Source organism: Schistocerca americana, chromosome 1, assembly GCF_021461395.2.
Source record: "Schistocerca americana isolate TAMUIC-IGC-003095 chromosome 1, iqSchAmer2.1, whole genome shotgun sequence".
In the NCBI taxonomy this organism is placed as follows: Eukaryota; Metazoa; Arthropoda; class Insecta; order Orthoptera; family Acrididae; genus Schistocerca; species Schistocerca americana.
Genome location: NC_060119.1, coordinates 831,548,876 through 831,566,745, shown reverse-complemented (window position 1 = coordinate 831,566,745; position 17,870 = coordinate 831,548,876). Strand labels below are relative to the sequence as shown.

Genomic DNA, 17,870 nt, shown 5'->3' with positions numbered 1-17,870 from the left:
ATAACTCTTCAATTAGAATATTTTGCACATGATTATGGATCTTCAAGCATTGCACATCAGTTCAGACAACATTCTGTTACAAACATGGATGTGTTTGAACAACAACAATCAGTGCTTATCAGATGAATAATGATGTGGAGGGGAAGCTCTGTAGTGGTGACCAAAGGATACTATGTCTTATTATACTACGCCCTAATAGAAAGAGACATTGAGCAACAACAATGTTGCTGTGATGTGGAAGAAAATTTACCTCAAGAAAATCATTCTTTTCTAACACTTAATGTGGCTTTTAAAGATGAGGATATTCACAGTTTGTTTTACTGGGCAGTATAAAATTGAAGGAAGTCGCGAACAAACAATTTCCACTAACTGTTTAACATCTTATAGGTCATAATTAACTGATTGACTCTGATGTTATTCAACTGATGCCTTTGACAGCATGTTGTTCCTGCTCTCCAAAAATTTGCTTCTCAGGTAGTGTCATATAATTGTGTTAATAGTTGTTGCACCAACACAGTAATGTTTTTATATATAACATCTAGAGCTGTTGATAAAGCAAGCCTTTATTTGCTACCAGTATTGACTGAAACCATCATCTTTAAGATACACAAAACTGTTGTGTGGCATTCCTCCTATATTGTGAACAGTAAAAATAATAATATAGATAGTCATTCTGTGTCACTGTCCTCAAGGGTAAAATGCATTTATACAACTGAATAATCATAGTACCAAATCTATTTCTACAGGGTGTCCTAGGAGGAATGGCCACTGCTCAGGGCTATAACAGGAATGCTCGTTTGAAGCAAAATAACTGACATATGCCCTATTCCGAATGGTTTCCAAGATAGAACACATTTGATGTAGTTTTTTTGGGCTATTGGCACACATGCACTTACGATTTTACCTATCCGACCTCTTTGACATTTTATACTAGCCCAACCTACCTCATTGCTTTCAACCTCTTTTCTTGGTACGTCTTTCTGTCATTAAATTAGCCTGTTGAGCTTGTCCATAGTGTGTTGCGAGTGAAGTAGCAAAATGCTGCTGTCCTAATTAGGGAGTGTGCAGAGGCGCTCAGACAAGCAATACAACATGTTCTTTCAAGAGTGCACAAATGCATGAAGTTGACGGTGGGATATTCGAACATTTATTGTGAACTGTGTGACAGCTGTAATGTGAAATGTATGATGATGCTTAGATGAAAATGTGTTTAGATGTAAATGTGTTAAAAAAGCAAACTTTTCAGTTGATGCTTTGTAAAACACATGTTGTAATGTTTACTAATTGTTGTACATGTGTATGTGTATAAGCCTAACACTGTATTTAATAATGCAGAAAATAAATAACAATATATACGGAGGTGACAAAAGTTATGGGATACTGCCTAATATCATGTCGGACCTCCTTTTGCCTGGCTTAGTGCAGAAACTAGATGTGGCATGGACTCAGCAAGTCATTGGAGGTTTCCTGCAGAAATGTTGAGCCATGCTGGTGGCCCTGTAGCTGCCCGTAGTTGTGAAAGTGTTGCCAGTTTAGGATTTTGTCTATGAACTGAGCTCTCACATATGTCCCATAAATGTTCAAGGGGATTCGTGTTGGGTGATCAGGGTGGCCAAATCGTTTGCTTGAATTGTCCAGAATGTTCTTCAAAACAGTTGTGCCCTGGTGACATGGCACATAGTTGTTTGGGAGCATGAAGTCCATGAACAGCTACAAATGGTGTCCAAGTAGAAAAATGTAACATTTCCTGTTAATGAATGTTTCAGTTGGACCAGAGTACACTGTCCATTCTGTGTAAACATAGGCTATACCATTATGGAGCCATTACCAGCTTGCAGAATGCCTTGTTGACAACTTGGGCCTATGGCTTTGTGGGGTCTGCACCACACTTGATCCCTACCATCAGCTCTTACCAACTGAAATTGGGACTCATATGACCAGCCACGCTTTTCCAGTGATCTAAGTTCCGACCAATATGGCCTTGAGCCCAAGAGAGGTACAGCAGGTGGAGCAAACCCAAAACTATGACTATAATATCAGTTAGTTACAGCTGGAATCAGCCAACTCATACAAGTACCTGGCTGTTGCACTTTGGAGGGATATGAAATGGAATGATCACATAGGCTCAGTTATGGGTAAAGCAGGTGGTACACTTTGGTTTACCGAGCGAGGTGGCGCAGTGGTAAGCACACTGGACTCGCATTCGGGAGGAAAATGGTTCAATCCCACGTCCGGCCATCCTGATTTAAGTTTTCCGTGATTTCCCTAAACCGCTCCAGGCAAATGCCGGGATGGTTCATTTGAAAGGGTACGGCCGACTTCCTTCCCTGTCCTTCCCTAATCCGATGAGACCGATGACCTCGCTGTTTGGTCTCTTCCTCCAAACAACCCCAACCCCACTTTGGTTTAGTGGTGGAATACTGGAGAGGTACAATGAATCTGCAAAGGATATTGCTTACAGATCACTCATTTGACCCATTCTAGAAACTGCTCAAGTGTGTGGGACCTGTGCCAAATAGGGCTAACAAAGGATATTGAGTGTATACAGAGAAGGGTGGCATGAATAGTCACAGGTTTGTTTGTTTCAAAGGAAAGCATCACTCAGATGCTGAAGAAACTGAGCTGGCAGACTCCTGACGATACATGTAAATTATCCTGAGAAAGTCTACTGACGAAGATTCAAGAATTGGCTTTAAATGATGACTCTAGGAATATACTACAACCTGTATGCATCGCTCACATAGGGATCGTGAGCACAACATTAGAATAATTACACTATGTACGGATACATTCCAATGATCATTCTTCCTGCAACCCATACATGAATGGAATGGGAATAAACCCTATACAATGAGATGTACCCTCTTGACATGCACTTCACAGTGGTTTGCTTAGTATAAATGTAGGTGTAGATGTAGAAATAGGCAGTTGTATAAATATTTCATACTAATTAATGATTCTGGTTTCCAGAATGAAATTTTCAAGTTTCAGTTTTGGGTTGCTGTTTCTCTTGTTACATAATGATCCACTTACATCTAGGCCATATGAGTGGGCAACAGTTTTTTCAGAGCTACAGAATTACAAAGCTGGTCTATATTTTCACATATCCTTCGTTCAAGTGGGTTTTCATCAGATGTAAAAAAACCAACAGACACATGACCCTCCTGTATTGTTTCTTTTTGTATGATACGATAGAATTTTATTCTGAGAATCACACCTTTGGTTTCATAGAATTCATAAAGTCTTTCATCGTATTTGTGTTTCTTGTTTTTGATACACTGCCTGAAAAATATGAGAGTCCCATAAAGTTATTGATTTGTCAATGCAGAGCTTTTTAGCAGTAGCTTTTCTGCCTGAATGCTCTTTATGATAACAACATTATTTATATTAATGGAGAAAAAAATGTGTGCACAGTTTGCATGTGTATTATGCATATTCTTTGTATATTTGTGGTTTTAATTTTAATTCTCAGTGTATTGTAGGGTGACTGCGGCTTTTAGGTAAACAGATTAGGGGAAAATGTCAACAAACAACATCTACAGTGCATAACGTGCAAGGACATCATTGTTAATATGCCATGCTTTCCTGATTTTAAATGCTCTTTAACTGTCCGTACTATCCATATGTGTCATATTGCGTGTCTTTTTCTTCCTTCATTTTTATTTTCTTGTGACAGACTGGTAGATGAATGAGTCAGTTCTCGTGGAAAATGATAATTCACTGAAGTTCAGTGTTTTTAGGTAGGTTGTTCATAGGGTTTTGTAGAACTGAAATTTGAGTTATAGGAATATTCATCCATTGCATCATTCAGATTGAAAAAAAAATTGCAGTCAGTTACTCCCAAAGTTGTTGTGCTTTATGTTCAATTTTATTCATTTTTCACTTAGGATTATTCGAGATATCAAATATATTAAGGCAGACTCCAGCAGAGAACTCATTGCCAATTACAATAATCTGTGATAATGTCAGAGATCCTGGAAATATGGGCTCTGTGCTGAGAATTGCTGCTGCTGCTGGTTGTGAGAAGGTCATCTTAACAAAAGGTATGTATTCTTTTACCTAATGTTCATGTGTGAGTCAGATATACCGGTATATAAAATATGCAGTCAGGTAGTCAACTTCCATTTTACATATTGCTGGCAATGTAATGTGATGGTTACAGTGCCGGCTGGTGTGGCCGAGCGGTTCTGGGCGCTACAGACTGGAACCGCGCGACCGCTACCGTCGCAGGTTCGAATCCTGCCTCGGGCATGGCTGTGTGTGATGTCCTTAGGTTAGTTAGGTTTAAGTAGCTCTAAGTTCTAGGGGACTGATGACCTCAGAAGTTAAGTCCCATAGTACTCAGAGCCATTTGAACCATTTGACTGTTACAGTATTCATAGATTAGTAAGAATATTGAAACTCTCCCACCCCATGAAACATAGGGGAGGCTTGCGTGCCTCAGTGATACAAATAGCCGTACCGTAGGTGCAACCACAACGGAGGGGTATCTGTTGAGAGGCCAGACAAACGTATGGTTCCTGAAGAGGGGCAGCAGCCTTTTCAGTAGTTGCAGGTGCAACAGTCTGGATGATTGACTGATCTGGCCTTGTAACACTAACCAAAACAGCCTTGCTGTGCTGGTACTGCGAACGGCTGAAAGTATGGGGAAACTACGGCTGTAATTTTTTCCCGAGGGCATGCAGCTTTACTGTATGGATAAATGATGATGGCGTCCTCTTGGGTAAAATATTCCGGAGGTAAAATAGTCCCCCATTCGGATCTCTGGGCGGGGACTACTCAGGAGGATGTCGTTATCAGGACAAAGAAAACTGGTGTTCTACGGATCGGAGCGTGGAATGTCAGATCCCTTAATCGGGTAGGTAGGTTAGAAAATTTAAAAAGGGAAATGGATAGGTTAAAGTTGGATATAGTGGGAATTAGTGAAGTTTGGTGGCAGGAGGAACAAGACTTTTGGTCAGGTAAATACTGGGTTATAAATACAAAATCAAATAGGGGTAATGCAGGAGTATATTTAATAATGAATAAAGCAATAGGAATGTGGGTAAGCTACTACAAACAGCACAGGGAACGCATTGTTGTGGCCAAGATAGACACGAAGCCCACGCCTACGACAGTAGTACAAGTCTACATGCCTACTAGTTCTCCAGATGACGACGAAATTGAAGAAATGTATGATGAGATAAAAGAAATTATTCAGATAGTGAAGGGAGATGAAAATTTAATAGTCATGGGTGACTGGAATTTGATAGTAGGAAAAGGAAGAGAAGGGAACGTAGTAGGTGAATATGGATTGGGGTTAAGAAATGAAAGAGGAAGCCGCCTGGTGGAATTTTGCACAGAGCACAACTTAATCATAGCTAACACTTGGTTCAAGAATCATAAAAGAAGGTTGTATACATGGAACAAGCCTGGAGATACTGACAGGTTTCAGATAGATTATATAATGATAAGACAGAGATTTAGGAACCAGATTTTAAATTGTAATACATTTCCAGGGGCAGATGTGGACTCTGACCACAATCTATTGGTTATGAACTGTAGATTGAAACTGAAGAAACTGCAAAAAGGTGGGAATTTAAGGAGATGGGACCTGGATAAACTGAAAGAACCAGAGGTTGTACCGAGTTTCAGGAAGAGCATAAGGGAACAATTGACAAGAATGGGGGAAAGAAGTACAGTAGAAGAAGAATGGGTAGCTTTGAGGGATGAAGTAGTGAAGGCAGCAAAGGATCAATTAGGTAAAAAGATGAGGGCTAGTAGAAATCCTTGGGTGACAGAAGAAATATTGAATTTAATTGACGAAAGGAGAAAATATAAAAACGCATTAAATGAAGCAGGCAAAAAGGAATACAAACGTCCCAAAAATGAGATCGACAGGAAGTGCAAAATGGCTAAGCAGGCATGGCTAGAGGACAAATGTAAGGATGTAGAGGCTTATCTCACTAGGGGTAAGATAGATACTGCCTACAGGAACATTAAAGAGACCTTTGGAGAAAAGAGAACCACTTGTATGAATATTAAGAGCTCAGATGGAAATCCAGTTCTAAGCAAAGAAGGGAAAGCAGAAAGGTGGAAGGAGTATATAGAGGGTCTATACAAGCGTGATGTACTTGAGGGCAATGTTATACAAATGGAAGAGGATGTAGATGAAGATGAAATAGGAGATATCACACCGCGTGAAGAGTTTGACAGAGCACTGACAGACCTAAGTCGAAACACGGCCCCGGGAGTAGACAACATTCTGTTAGAACTACTGACAGCCTTAGGAGAGCCAGTCATGACAAAACTCTACCATCTGGTGAGCAAAATGTATGAGACAGGCGAAATACGCTCAGACTTCAAGAAGAATATAATAATTCCAATCCCAAAGAAAGCAGGCGTTGACAGATGTGAAAATTACCGAACTATCAGTTTAATAAGTCATCGCTGCAAAATACTAACGCGAATTCTTTACAGACGAATGGAAAAACTGGTAGAAGCCGACCTCGGGGAAGATCAGTTTGGATTCTGTAGAAATATGGGAACTCGTGAGGCAATACTGACCCTACGACTTATTTTAGTAGCTAGATTAAGAAAAGGCAAACCTATGTTTCTAGCAGCTCTGAAAGTGGCAGGTGTAAAATATAGGGAGCGAAAGGCTATTTACAATTTGTACAGAAACCAGATGGCAGTTATGAGAGTCGAGGGGCATGAAAGGGAAGTAGTGGTTGGGAAGGGAGTGAGACAGGGTTGTTCAATCTGTATATTGAGCAAGCAGTAAAAGAAACAAAGAGAAATTCGGAGTAGGTATTAAAATCCACGGAGAAGAAATAAAAACTTTAAGGTTTGCCGATGACATTGTAATTCTGTCAGAGACAGCAAAGGACTTGGAAGAGCAGTTGAACGGAATGGACAGTGTCTTGAAAGGAGGACAAAAGATGAACATCAACAAAAGAAAAACGAGGATCATGGAATGTAGTCGAATTAAGTCGGGTGATGCTGAGGGAATTAGATTAGGAAATGAGGCACTTAAAGTAGTAAAGGAGTTTTACTATTTGGGGAACAAAATAACTGATGATGGTCGAAGTAGAGAGGATATAAAATGTAGACTGGCAATGGCAAGGAAAGCATTTCTGTAGAAGAGAAATTTGTTAACATCGAGTATAGATTTAAGTGTCAGGAAGTTGTTTCTGAAAGTATTTGTATGGAGTGTAGCCATGTATGGAAGTGAAACATGGACGATAAATAGTTTGGACAAGAAGAGAATAGAAGCTTTCGAAATGTGGTGCTACAGAAGAATGCTGAAGATTAGATGGATAGATCACATAACTAATGAGGAGGTATTGAATAGAATTGGGGAGAAGAGGAGTTTGTGGCACAACTTGACTAGAAGAAGGGATCGGTTGGTAGGACATGTTCTGAGGCATCAAGGGATCACCAATTTAGTATTGGAGGGCAGAGTGGAGGGTAAAAATCGTAGAGGGAGACCAAGAGATGAATACACTAAGCAGATCCAGAAGGATGTAGGCTGCAGTACGTACTGGGAGATGAAGCAGCGTGCACAAGATACAGTAGCATGGAGAGCTGCATCAAACCAGTCCCAGGACTGAAGACCACAACAACAACAACATCAACATTGAAACTCTGTGAGCAGGAGGTATTTCATTCCCAGGTTGTTGTTTTGATTTGTCAATTTTTCAGTTCTCGGAGCTATTTTACCATTAAACAACAATTTTACAAACACTCAATTGAGTTATTGGTGACTCACTGACTATAATTCACACCCCTGTATTGTGTACAAAATTAATATTGCTTATTATTACTGTTGATAAAGAGTTAAGCTCATTGCTATATTTGTCTTTGCTTCCAGAGACAGTACCTTGTCCTTTAACTTTCAGAAATTGTATGATTGGACTGTAGTTGATTGTAGTATGATACTATTACCATACATTTTATATGAAACTAAAGACAGTGAAAATAAGTGAATAATTTTGGATTTTTTGTAAGAAGTCCTTGAGTTGTGATTAGTGAGTGAAGTAAAAAAGAGACAGTCACGCAGAAGCACACATGTAACAGTATATGTTCTCATTTATAGCTGCTGGCTGTACATCTGAAAACTTTTTACATTAATACTGTTTGCGGGACTCTTCCTTCTTCTGTTGAACATCTTCTGTGTAATGTTATCATCTGATCTTATTGTACTTTGATGCCATGAAAAGGACGTTAAATAATTTTGTGGATTCTGGACAGTAGTAAGATATAATATTGTTGCATTGTATGAATGATGCACAAATAGCATGTGTGCTATCCACACAGTCCTATGAACCACAGAAGCCTTAGTTGACCTAGGTGTTCTCCTTAGATTCAGAGCTGAGGCATCTTGTGCATACTTTCTTGAAATGATATACTATTAGTCTAACACTAGATTAAACCAGCAGAGGTACTTGCAAAGACCACAGAGAGTTTTTGTAGACTCTCACTCACAGTAGTTTGGTGTGCTAAATTGTATTGAGGCAAATGTAACAGAAAGATGAGTTTCTTATAGGATATCCGCCAAATGCAATTACTGATGTTATCAATTCTTGCACCAGCCATACAATGGGGAACCAAAAGAGAGAACAGTATTCCTTTCCTGTGGGTGGAGTGGCCATAAAAATGGGTTTTCCTGCTAGCTACCTCTAGAACACACTGTTTAAATCTGTTGACCATCCAAAATGAAATGTCAGTTAGGTTGAAGTGCTTGTTTTTATAAACACTGTTTCATGTGTTTGACAATTTTGCTGTTGTGGAAAAGTCAGAGCAATATGAACAACTAATTACAGATAATTTTTTCTGATGTTACAAGTATGAGACATAACCCGAGGAGCAACTTAACTGGATGAAAACAAACAGGAATATATGCATTGTTTCTTTTTTATCTTTATTTTTTTTACCTGATCGAAGGAATGGGGAAAGGATGGCTAACTGGCTGGAAGAAAGGGAGAGGGTCTAACATCCATTTGCTAATGAGAGGAATCTGACATTAAGTAAATTATCTACCATTAATTTAAGCTACTACAGTTAACCAACACTACTTCATTCAAATGCTAAAATGAATGTAAGAGGCATGTGGAACAGCTGTCCTACACTGTGGAGTCAAATGATGGATCCTCCAACTCAACAATACTACTGGTCATATAGCATTAACCATAGCCATATCAACATATTTTCCATAATGCTTATAACCAAGGGGTGGGATGGCATGTGGGCACTGTACACCCAATCTAAAAAAATAAATAAATTGTTAATTGTTGTTGGGTTGTAGTAACCGTATATGTTTTAAAGAGATACTGTTGCGTAAGAAAGATCCAGAATCTGAAAATATCTTTCATTGCCTCCTTTGTGACTTCAATGCACTTCCAATATTGTGTTCTACTGATTGTGGGGGTGGGGGGATATTTTATGCCCACTGTAAAAAAAATTAAATACAAAATTTGTTACTTTTTGTTGACTTTACTCGCAACATACTTTTTAAAGAGATAGCAATAGGTATGGTCCTGAACCTTAAAATACTGCCTTTTCAAAATACTGTTACATTCCATCCTTGATTTTCCATTGTTGAATACTGAATATCACTTTCACTGGGAAAGTGACATTGACTATTAAGACTTAAATTTTTGAGTTAAATTTAACTTAAAAATTTAAAACATTTGTGTAATTGGGTAGAAGAATTCATTAAAAGTAATAAAAAAAATTCAGAATTTTAAAATATGAAGTAACTCACTATATTACAATAATTTCAAAAGGTTTGCATAAAGTAATTCCCTTGCCTCCTACCCTTATTATTGTGAGGGTTAAGTGCCAGGTATGTTTTTGACCAACATTAAAACAAAACTAGTTTTGCAACCCACTGTATTTCCTGGAGGTGACCCCAGTGACTTGCTTGTCACATAATGAAAAGAGAAACATTTCAGACCATTGAATAGGTGAAAGGTAAATTGCCAAACTCGTAAATCATAGAGGCACATAACAGATAAACTGGTCACTCCTGTCCCTTCTGCCTGAAAAGAGAGAGAGAGAGAGAGAGAGAGAGAGAGAGAGAGCGTGCCTCTACATTATGAACAAGGATCCTTCTGTCTGTGTGCAAGATGTTGTCAGCAGCTTTTGAATGTAGCAACATGAAGCTAAATTAAAATTTTGGCCCTCTGCCTTGCTCTTTCCTACTACTTACACCTGAGAAAGCATGATGTCTAAGAGTGTTTGAGAATAAACAGTGTTCACGGTCTTTTCTGTCTGTGACTTTTCTGTATTCTCCACAATGAAAAGAGGCTCTAAAGATAAACATTCCCAGGACAGAAAAGAGATGAAACAAAAATAACTGAACACATGAAACAATGTATATGAAAACCAACATACACTCACCCTAAACTGAGTTTCTGCTTAGATGATGTCTTATCAACTGATACAAAATAACTTTAATAGATGCACCTGGCAGATAATCCTGTACTACTACACCTCTGCAAGCAGAAAAGGAATTCTGCTTGTTTAATTCTTCTGCCACCAAACACATTAAACGTTAGGCTAGCCAGACCCTTGTCTGGGATAGGATTCATGATACTTACTGCCAGAAGTTTGTCTTGAGAGAGTTGTTCTTAAATGATTTGCAGATTGCTTCAAACATCTCGGTGTTTTCTTTGCTATTGGCTGGATGGTTCCTCTAGGACCCTGTCTCTTGGGAAATATTGCTTTACTGCTTGGCTACTGGTGAAATTTGAATGCTTTGGGACCTGGTAAACTAAGAAACAAGAAACTAATATTACCAAGAAACACATCTATATTGCATTTGGAAGGATCTAAATTTTGCTTTGACTTCCAGGTGTTAGTCAAGCAAACAGTTTTTAAATCTTCCTGGGAAATTGTGGAGGAGCTTAGAAGGAAACATACTGGATACTGACTAGGATGCATATGTCTGAAACAATATCTTTGTGGCAGTGATCTGGGCAAAAGGTTGGATAGAAAATCAGAATGCCCTCCTAAAAAAAACCTTCTTTTGTTTTGCAGAAAAACCAAAGAAAACTGTACTTTCCATTCTGCGCAATCCAACTAGCAGAATTTTGTGCCTCTGTGCTGAAAGTCTCATGATTTACCCAAACATAAAAATATACTTTGTTCGTTGGTGCACAGGGGCCATGCAGTCTTGGATCCTGAAAGTCAACCAACTAAATTATCTTACATCAAGTATATCCTCTGCAGAACATTTACAGTGAGCAACAGATTGGATTCACTATGCACTATTATATTTGGAAGACTGAGATTGGAAGGAGGCCCCTGCATCAGTAGCATGTGGGGGAAGTATTTGAAACAAAAGTGATCTTGATTTGAAAATAATAATAATAATAATAATAATAATAATAATAATAATAATCTGAAGTACATTTTCTAGTCTCTCTTTGAGATCAAGGTTCTTCCATGTTTCATCAAGGTGGTTATGTCTACGCAAGACAAATGTCTATTGTGTCCCCTGTGGTTGTGGCTTTGCATGTGTTGGTCAGCTCATCCTGACCAATGTATTGAATATGTGTCAGGCATGCATGCAACAGCCATGCATATCAGTTGTTGCTGAACATTGCGCTGAAACTGACCATCCCTTGGAGTGCTTGAATACAAAAATTTCAGCCTTCACTTCTATCCGTTAGGACAATGTTCTAAGGAAATCTACTGAGATTACATTGGCATGTGACATTATAAACAGGGTGGAGTTGTATTCCAAAAACTCTGTGTGGGATACTATTCTCCTTGTTGAACTACAGAGAAACTGAATGAGCACATTCCTTCATTGCGTTAGTGTTTACTAGTGGTAATATTTTGGTGGTAGTTGCCTCTGTTTGGCAAGTGGTGACAGCATCTCTTGTACATAGTTTGGCTTCCTGCATGCTCATGGGAAAAATATTTTGTTTAACAGGGGATGGTCATTTCAGGTACATGAAAATATGCACATTGAGCCATTGAATAAGAGATATTAGTTGCTGTGCTGGTGGAAGTGCTCCTCTTCCCACAGCAAATGTAATAGTTCCACTAATGATGGGTCTGGGATATCATCAACTTGCTTATTGGTGTGACAGTTGAGTGTAGGATGGGTAATATTCACAATACCATTGTATTTGATTATGGGCAAGTAGTGTGTACCTATTTCACTCAAAACTCCTAGCCTGTGGTGGCATTAGGCTTTTCATATGCCACTGTTTCAGTGATGTACAGTGATAGTGACAGTCAGTGCTGTCAAAGGCTACTACCAAGGCCATCAGTATGTTGATCACAATTCACTGTCTACTGCTGTAGACGGGGAGAGTGGATAGATGATAGTGCAGCAAATCATCTGCCAATTCAATGGTGATTGATAACAACAATGACCAGTGAGCAGCCATACCATCTTCTATGGTGTACAGAGGCCACTGTCCAACTTGTGTCGCTTTGGTCATCACACATCACATGGCACATGGTGCATAAACACCACCATTTCATGTTGGAGGTATGGAGAAAGGTCGTCTGTACTGATGAGTCACAGTACACATTAATACACACATCAGTTTATCAAATACCACATGTGAGGATTCATATTACATATGTACTGAACACTTTTCATGAGGTGGTGGAAATGGAACCTACTCTCCAACTTGTGCAGCCATTTATTCACAAGCAGCACCCCTAAATGCTTGTATTTTCACTAAGTGAATGCGCTTCTGAATTACCAGAATGATTTGAAGAACAGTCCATGAACATGAGGATGCTTATGTGTATGCACCTGTCCCCCATCTTCCAGTTCAGCTGATCTTAATGGTATTGAGCACATTTTCAGGTTCCTTTGAGCTAAATTTGATCAGTTGTTGAGAATTGTGCTTTGTGGTTAAGTGATCATGGATCTGTATGGTCACTTACTACTTTTGGTATTTAGTGGATTCTATGTGTTGCTACCATCATCATATCAAAAGTTGTCTAATTCATTGCTCGTGAAAGAACATTATTGTAGAGCATTAGTTTTGACTAACAACATCAAAAGGTCAGTCAAACAATGGAAACTCCAATGGAGTTGGCAGTCATGTGTACATTAAGTGTTCTTGCTTGTGTGCGCGAATGATGTGTCTCTCTCTTTTTACTGATGAAGGCTGTGGCAAAAAGCTTTATACAAGTGTCTTTTAATTGAGCATGGCTGCGACTTGATGTGTCTTCTTTATGATAAGTATCAGTTTGTCTTTTCCTAGATTGTTGAATCAAAAGGTTAAATTTCAGTGGCACTGTTCAGCTGTGGAGGATGGTGGTTGCTTCTTCAACAGTTACAAATTCACATTCTCTGTGCTGAAAGTGAATTTGGTACAAGGCTTGTGACAATGCACTATCAAATACCAAATTCAGTACCAGGCTGTTACTGCACACTGAGAACAGAGAAGAAGAAAATCCCGCTAGCACTTTTTACTAAATTGCATTGCAATTCCTACCTAGTGGACTTAATGTAAGTTGTTGCTTTTATAGATCTCGGAAATCAAGAAGTCTTTTAGTAACTTTTGATGAGGTTTTAAGAGATACTAGATAACTTGATCTTATGTCAGGGCTCTTCTACTAAGACATCAGTTCATACACATATTCATATGGGAAGGAATGTAACACTACATGGAGATACAACATACTGATCCAACTGTCTGTGGGAGTTTACATTTTTTTCCTAAATTTCTACTGCATTTCTTATGCCAGAGCACTTTCAACCTTTTGAGTGGTGACATACTGCCTGGTGTGCAAGAGAATTATCTCTCTTAAAAAACCATTTCAAGTCAACCATCATTCCCGTTGATAGGGATCTGTATTTATGGTTGATTTTCAGTTTTTTTCTCACTTTTGGGCTTTGCAGCAACAATGTACACAATGGTGATTAAGAACTTGTGGTTAGGGTAAAACATACATGCTTTAGATGTTGTTCAGAGAAGTACCCTCTTCAGGTTCTGAGTTAGGGAGACACCATGTACATTTATTATTAACTGGTTACTGTGCAAGGCCCATTCAAAATGCAGTTAATTTTGTACACTGAGCCATACCACAGAGTCAAGAGTTGGAGCACTGTGCTGCGTACATGCTTGTTGACAGTTGCAAAATGTACACACGGTGCACACTATCCATTACACAAGTGAGTGTTGCAGTAGCCAAATAAGGGAAAAATCATCATTTAAAAGGAACTTTAATAGGAAATACAGTGGCTTCAGAGAGCATTACACTACAGAAAAGCACTAGGGCCTATTAGCACTGCTAAAGCCAAGTGAAATTCTCTGCTCTGCTGAAACAGTTGATAAACCAAAGGTACTGCTCACATTAAAATGTATTTTGTCATCTGGGTCATACATATGTACTGCATACACAACAATCTTCAATACTTGTGGACATAATCCATTATAAGTCATGGCTTGCAAAACTTCGCTAAGAATTGGAGCTCTTTCTTGATGGTAATTCCAAATGGAACAATTTGATATTGACCAGATCAAGAACCAACCATTTAAAGTTGCTGCTGTTGGGTCCTTGGCTGATGCTTGATGTGCATACCAGGCATCTAAGAGCAGAAGTAAAAGCTATAGAAACCTATGGGTCAATACAGAAAAACTTGGTGGTATCTACACTGTATCATTCGTCAGATGTAATCGGTCTTTAATTTCTTTAATTTGACTAAGGGTTACCAAGCACAAATGAGTTTAAGTGCCATATTATTATTACCTCCCCTCTTATGCTACAAAAGGCAAATATAAGAGTGATATAACAGGAGTATTGCAACATTACACTGTCTTCTATACAGATTATCAGACATAAATAAGTGGTCAGCTGCATTATTCCTATATGTAGATTCTTTTGCACACCACTGAACAGAACAGTTATAAGTAGCCAGTACATTGTTGTATACATAACCTTCAAATGTTAATGGCATGTGAATTTTTTGTTCAAAATGATGATGACTGTCATTTAGCATAATATGGAGCCTCAGGGTACGTATCAAATGTTTAAGCAGACTATGAGATGATGTAAATGTACCTTCAAATATGTATTTCTATATCTTTAAATTTTATTGGATGGCAGGATACTTTAGATTGTCTTCTTTATTTAAAAAGATTTAACTTGGAGAAAACCTGACACTTATTCAGTAATTATGTGAGAGGAAGTTTTTGTGTGGTACTGCAGATCAAAAGTAGACGTAGGATAACCTGTAATTATTTTACAAAGAAAATTTATGCACACACATGATCCCTTATATTATTATATCATTAAATATGTTTTTGTGAAACTGTGTATCGCCCCAGAGTATGCAAGCATGCTGTTATGCGTATTAACAATTTTAATGTAATGTAAGGCATGCATCATTTTTTAATATATAGAATATACTGTGTAGGCAGTGGGTGGCAGAACGGAAGACAAACGTAAGTAATATTTGTTTTATGGATTGAATAGTGGACATATGGTTGATATCATGGTTTATGTGTGTCCCTTGCTTTCGAATCTTAACTGTGGAAAGTCCAGTCTGGAATAACAACAATATTATGAAACAAGAAATTGCTACTTTTCAAACAGAAGAGGCATTGAGTTGCACGCAGGTACAATCATGACTACTAAACATTTAAGCTTTTGGCTAAAAGGTGTTCATTGGAAATAGAAAGCAAACATGCACACATACGTGCGTGCGCACACACCCACACACACACAAACATGACCACTGTGACCAGACTCTAAATCTGAGCTTAAATGTTTAGCAGTCTTTTGACTGTGTCTGCCTGCAACTCAGTGCTTCCTCTATGTGATGAGGGACAATCTATCCTTTTCATGACATTGTTGCTATAGAAACTGTCTTTTATGTTTTTTACAATATTTATAGAATGCCAACCATCTTTTTCCTTACCACCTGTTTTCCACAGTGTGTAAGTTTTAACCTCCCCATCATGAGTATTCAGGTTCGCATATTGCAGTATATAGCACGGGACGAACCCATGTGTGTGTGGAATCACTTGGCCTAATTAATTTTCCACGGAAACAATTATTCTGCCCTCAGTATGTTCTTTTAGTTGGACATGAACAGTACATTTTATCTATATTCTCTCTTTAATATAAATACTGTTTACCAGTTATAACATAAATAGTCTACTTTATATTACTTGTCATTGAAGGTATGGCATATGTCACTTGAAACAGATACTTGTAGGTCTGTATCACTTTTGATTGCAAAGCCTGTGATGAACTTATAATTTTCCCAAAACTGTTGCATACCTGCTTGCATGTTTGTTAAGCTTTGTAATGTTTGGAAAGCATGCGATGTGATGTGAAAATATGGAATGCACTGTACATTTGGTTGTTTGTAAATGTTAAAAATTAGGGTAACACCATAACAAAGAACAAAATTGGAAGTTAGGTCAGACATATGCTTTGTTCCGTATTTGTTGAACCTGTTCAGGATTGGAATATGTTATACCATTGCTCATGCACTTCTTCCCCTTACTTTTTTGTGGGCACAACATAGTACATCAAATTTCACAATGTGACCTGTATATAATATATGTTGGGTCTTAAATGAATTAAACCGGCTGAAAATGCCCCTATAGGAACTCAAAAGAAAGTGTTGCTCCTGTGTAAAATACTCGAATTGAAAAGTGGTGTAGCAGCTGCCCCATTCTACCTACTTCAGCACCTTTAAAGCTTTCCCAAAAAGTTTGCTCTTTTTATCATGCAACTCACCTCTCATTCCCACAATCTCCCCTAACTGTAACTCGCTCTCACCCGCTAGTCCATTGCCGCAGGTTGCTCATACTCATCCATCCCCACTTACCCACTCTCACTCACTCATTCAGCTCGACCCATTGTCGTTATCTCTTTGTTTCTCTCTAACTGTCACTTTCTTCTGTCTCACAGCCACAGTCTCCTTTATTCCATCCTGCCACTACTGTCTCCTCTCACTATCACTGTCTCTGCCTTCCTCTCTCTTACTTCTGCTATCTCATTTATTCCTTCACAATGCTGCTGTCTCTTCTCACTATGACTTTCTCTCTCTTCCTCATTGTCATAAGACTGTCTCTGATTATCACTGGCTCTTCCAGTTTATCTTCACCCTGCTGCTGTGTCCCTCTCTTTCTCTCGCTCTGCCATTGTCCCCTGCACTCTTTCGATAACACAACCATCATCTATCCTCTTGTAGTATTATTACTTTTCACCCCATTTGTTATTGCTACTGCCTCGTTCTCCCTCAGCATAAAAAATTGTGAATATTTTTGCATACCAAAATTTTGGGTAAATTTTTAAAGGTGCTGAGGAGGGAAGAATGAGGCAGCTGGGGTCCACTTTTCAGCCTGAGTCTTTTAAGTAGGAGCATATTCACCTTCTTTGGGCTCTGATAGGAGCATTTTCCCACTGGTTCCCTTCTTCCTACTGCTACAGTACAGCATGTCACTCATGTGAAAAGAAATTTATGGTTCGGTAAAATTTTGATAGTTTACATATGTGAAAATGAAATAATGCAAAAATAATTGTACACCTCAATCCAGATTTTATGTGCAAAAAAATTTTGCATTGTGTTTGCCTGACATAAGATTTTACATGTGTGTTTTACATGTACAAGTAGGGTAACTTTGAGCCTCTGTATTTCAAAACTGGACAGTGAAAAAATTTTTCAAGATTGTTCAAGATTGGCATTGTAGGAATATATTGTGAAAATTACAGCCATTTTCTGTGCAAAGCCATCTTGGAATCCACAGCTTGGTTATGTTACCCAGAAACCATTTTTAGGGCTGTTTCTTGGTAACCAATAAGGCTTTTTGAAAATGAGAAGATGGCACTTCTAGAGAAATCCTAGAGAATATATCATTTAAATTTGAGCAGTTTGCTGCAGTTAGTTATTT

At 38.4% G+C, this 17,870-nt stretch overlaps 1 protein-coding gene across 1 annotated transcript in view; it reads left to right on the top strand.

Moving 5' to 3' along the window:
- The window catches only part of LOC124613068 (rRNA methyltransferase 3, mitochondrial), a 66,027-nt gene that overhangs the window by 45,887 nt on the left and 2,270 nt on the right, over positions 1-17,870 (top strand). The window contains exon 3 of the mRNA XM_047141655.1: positions 3,888-4,043. Coding sequence (XP_046997611.1) covers positions 3,888-4,043 — 156 coding nt within the window. The remainder of the gene's footprint in view (positions 1-3,887; positions 4,044-17,870) is intronic.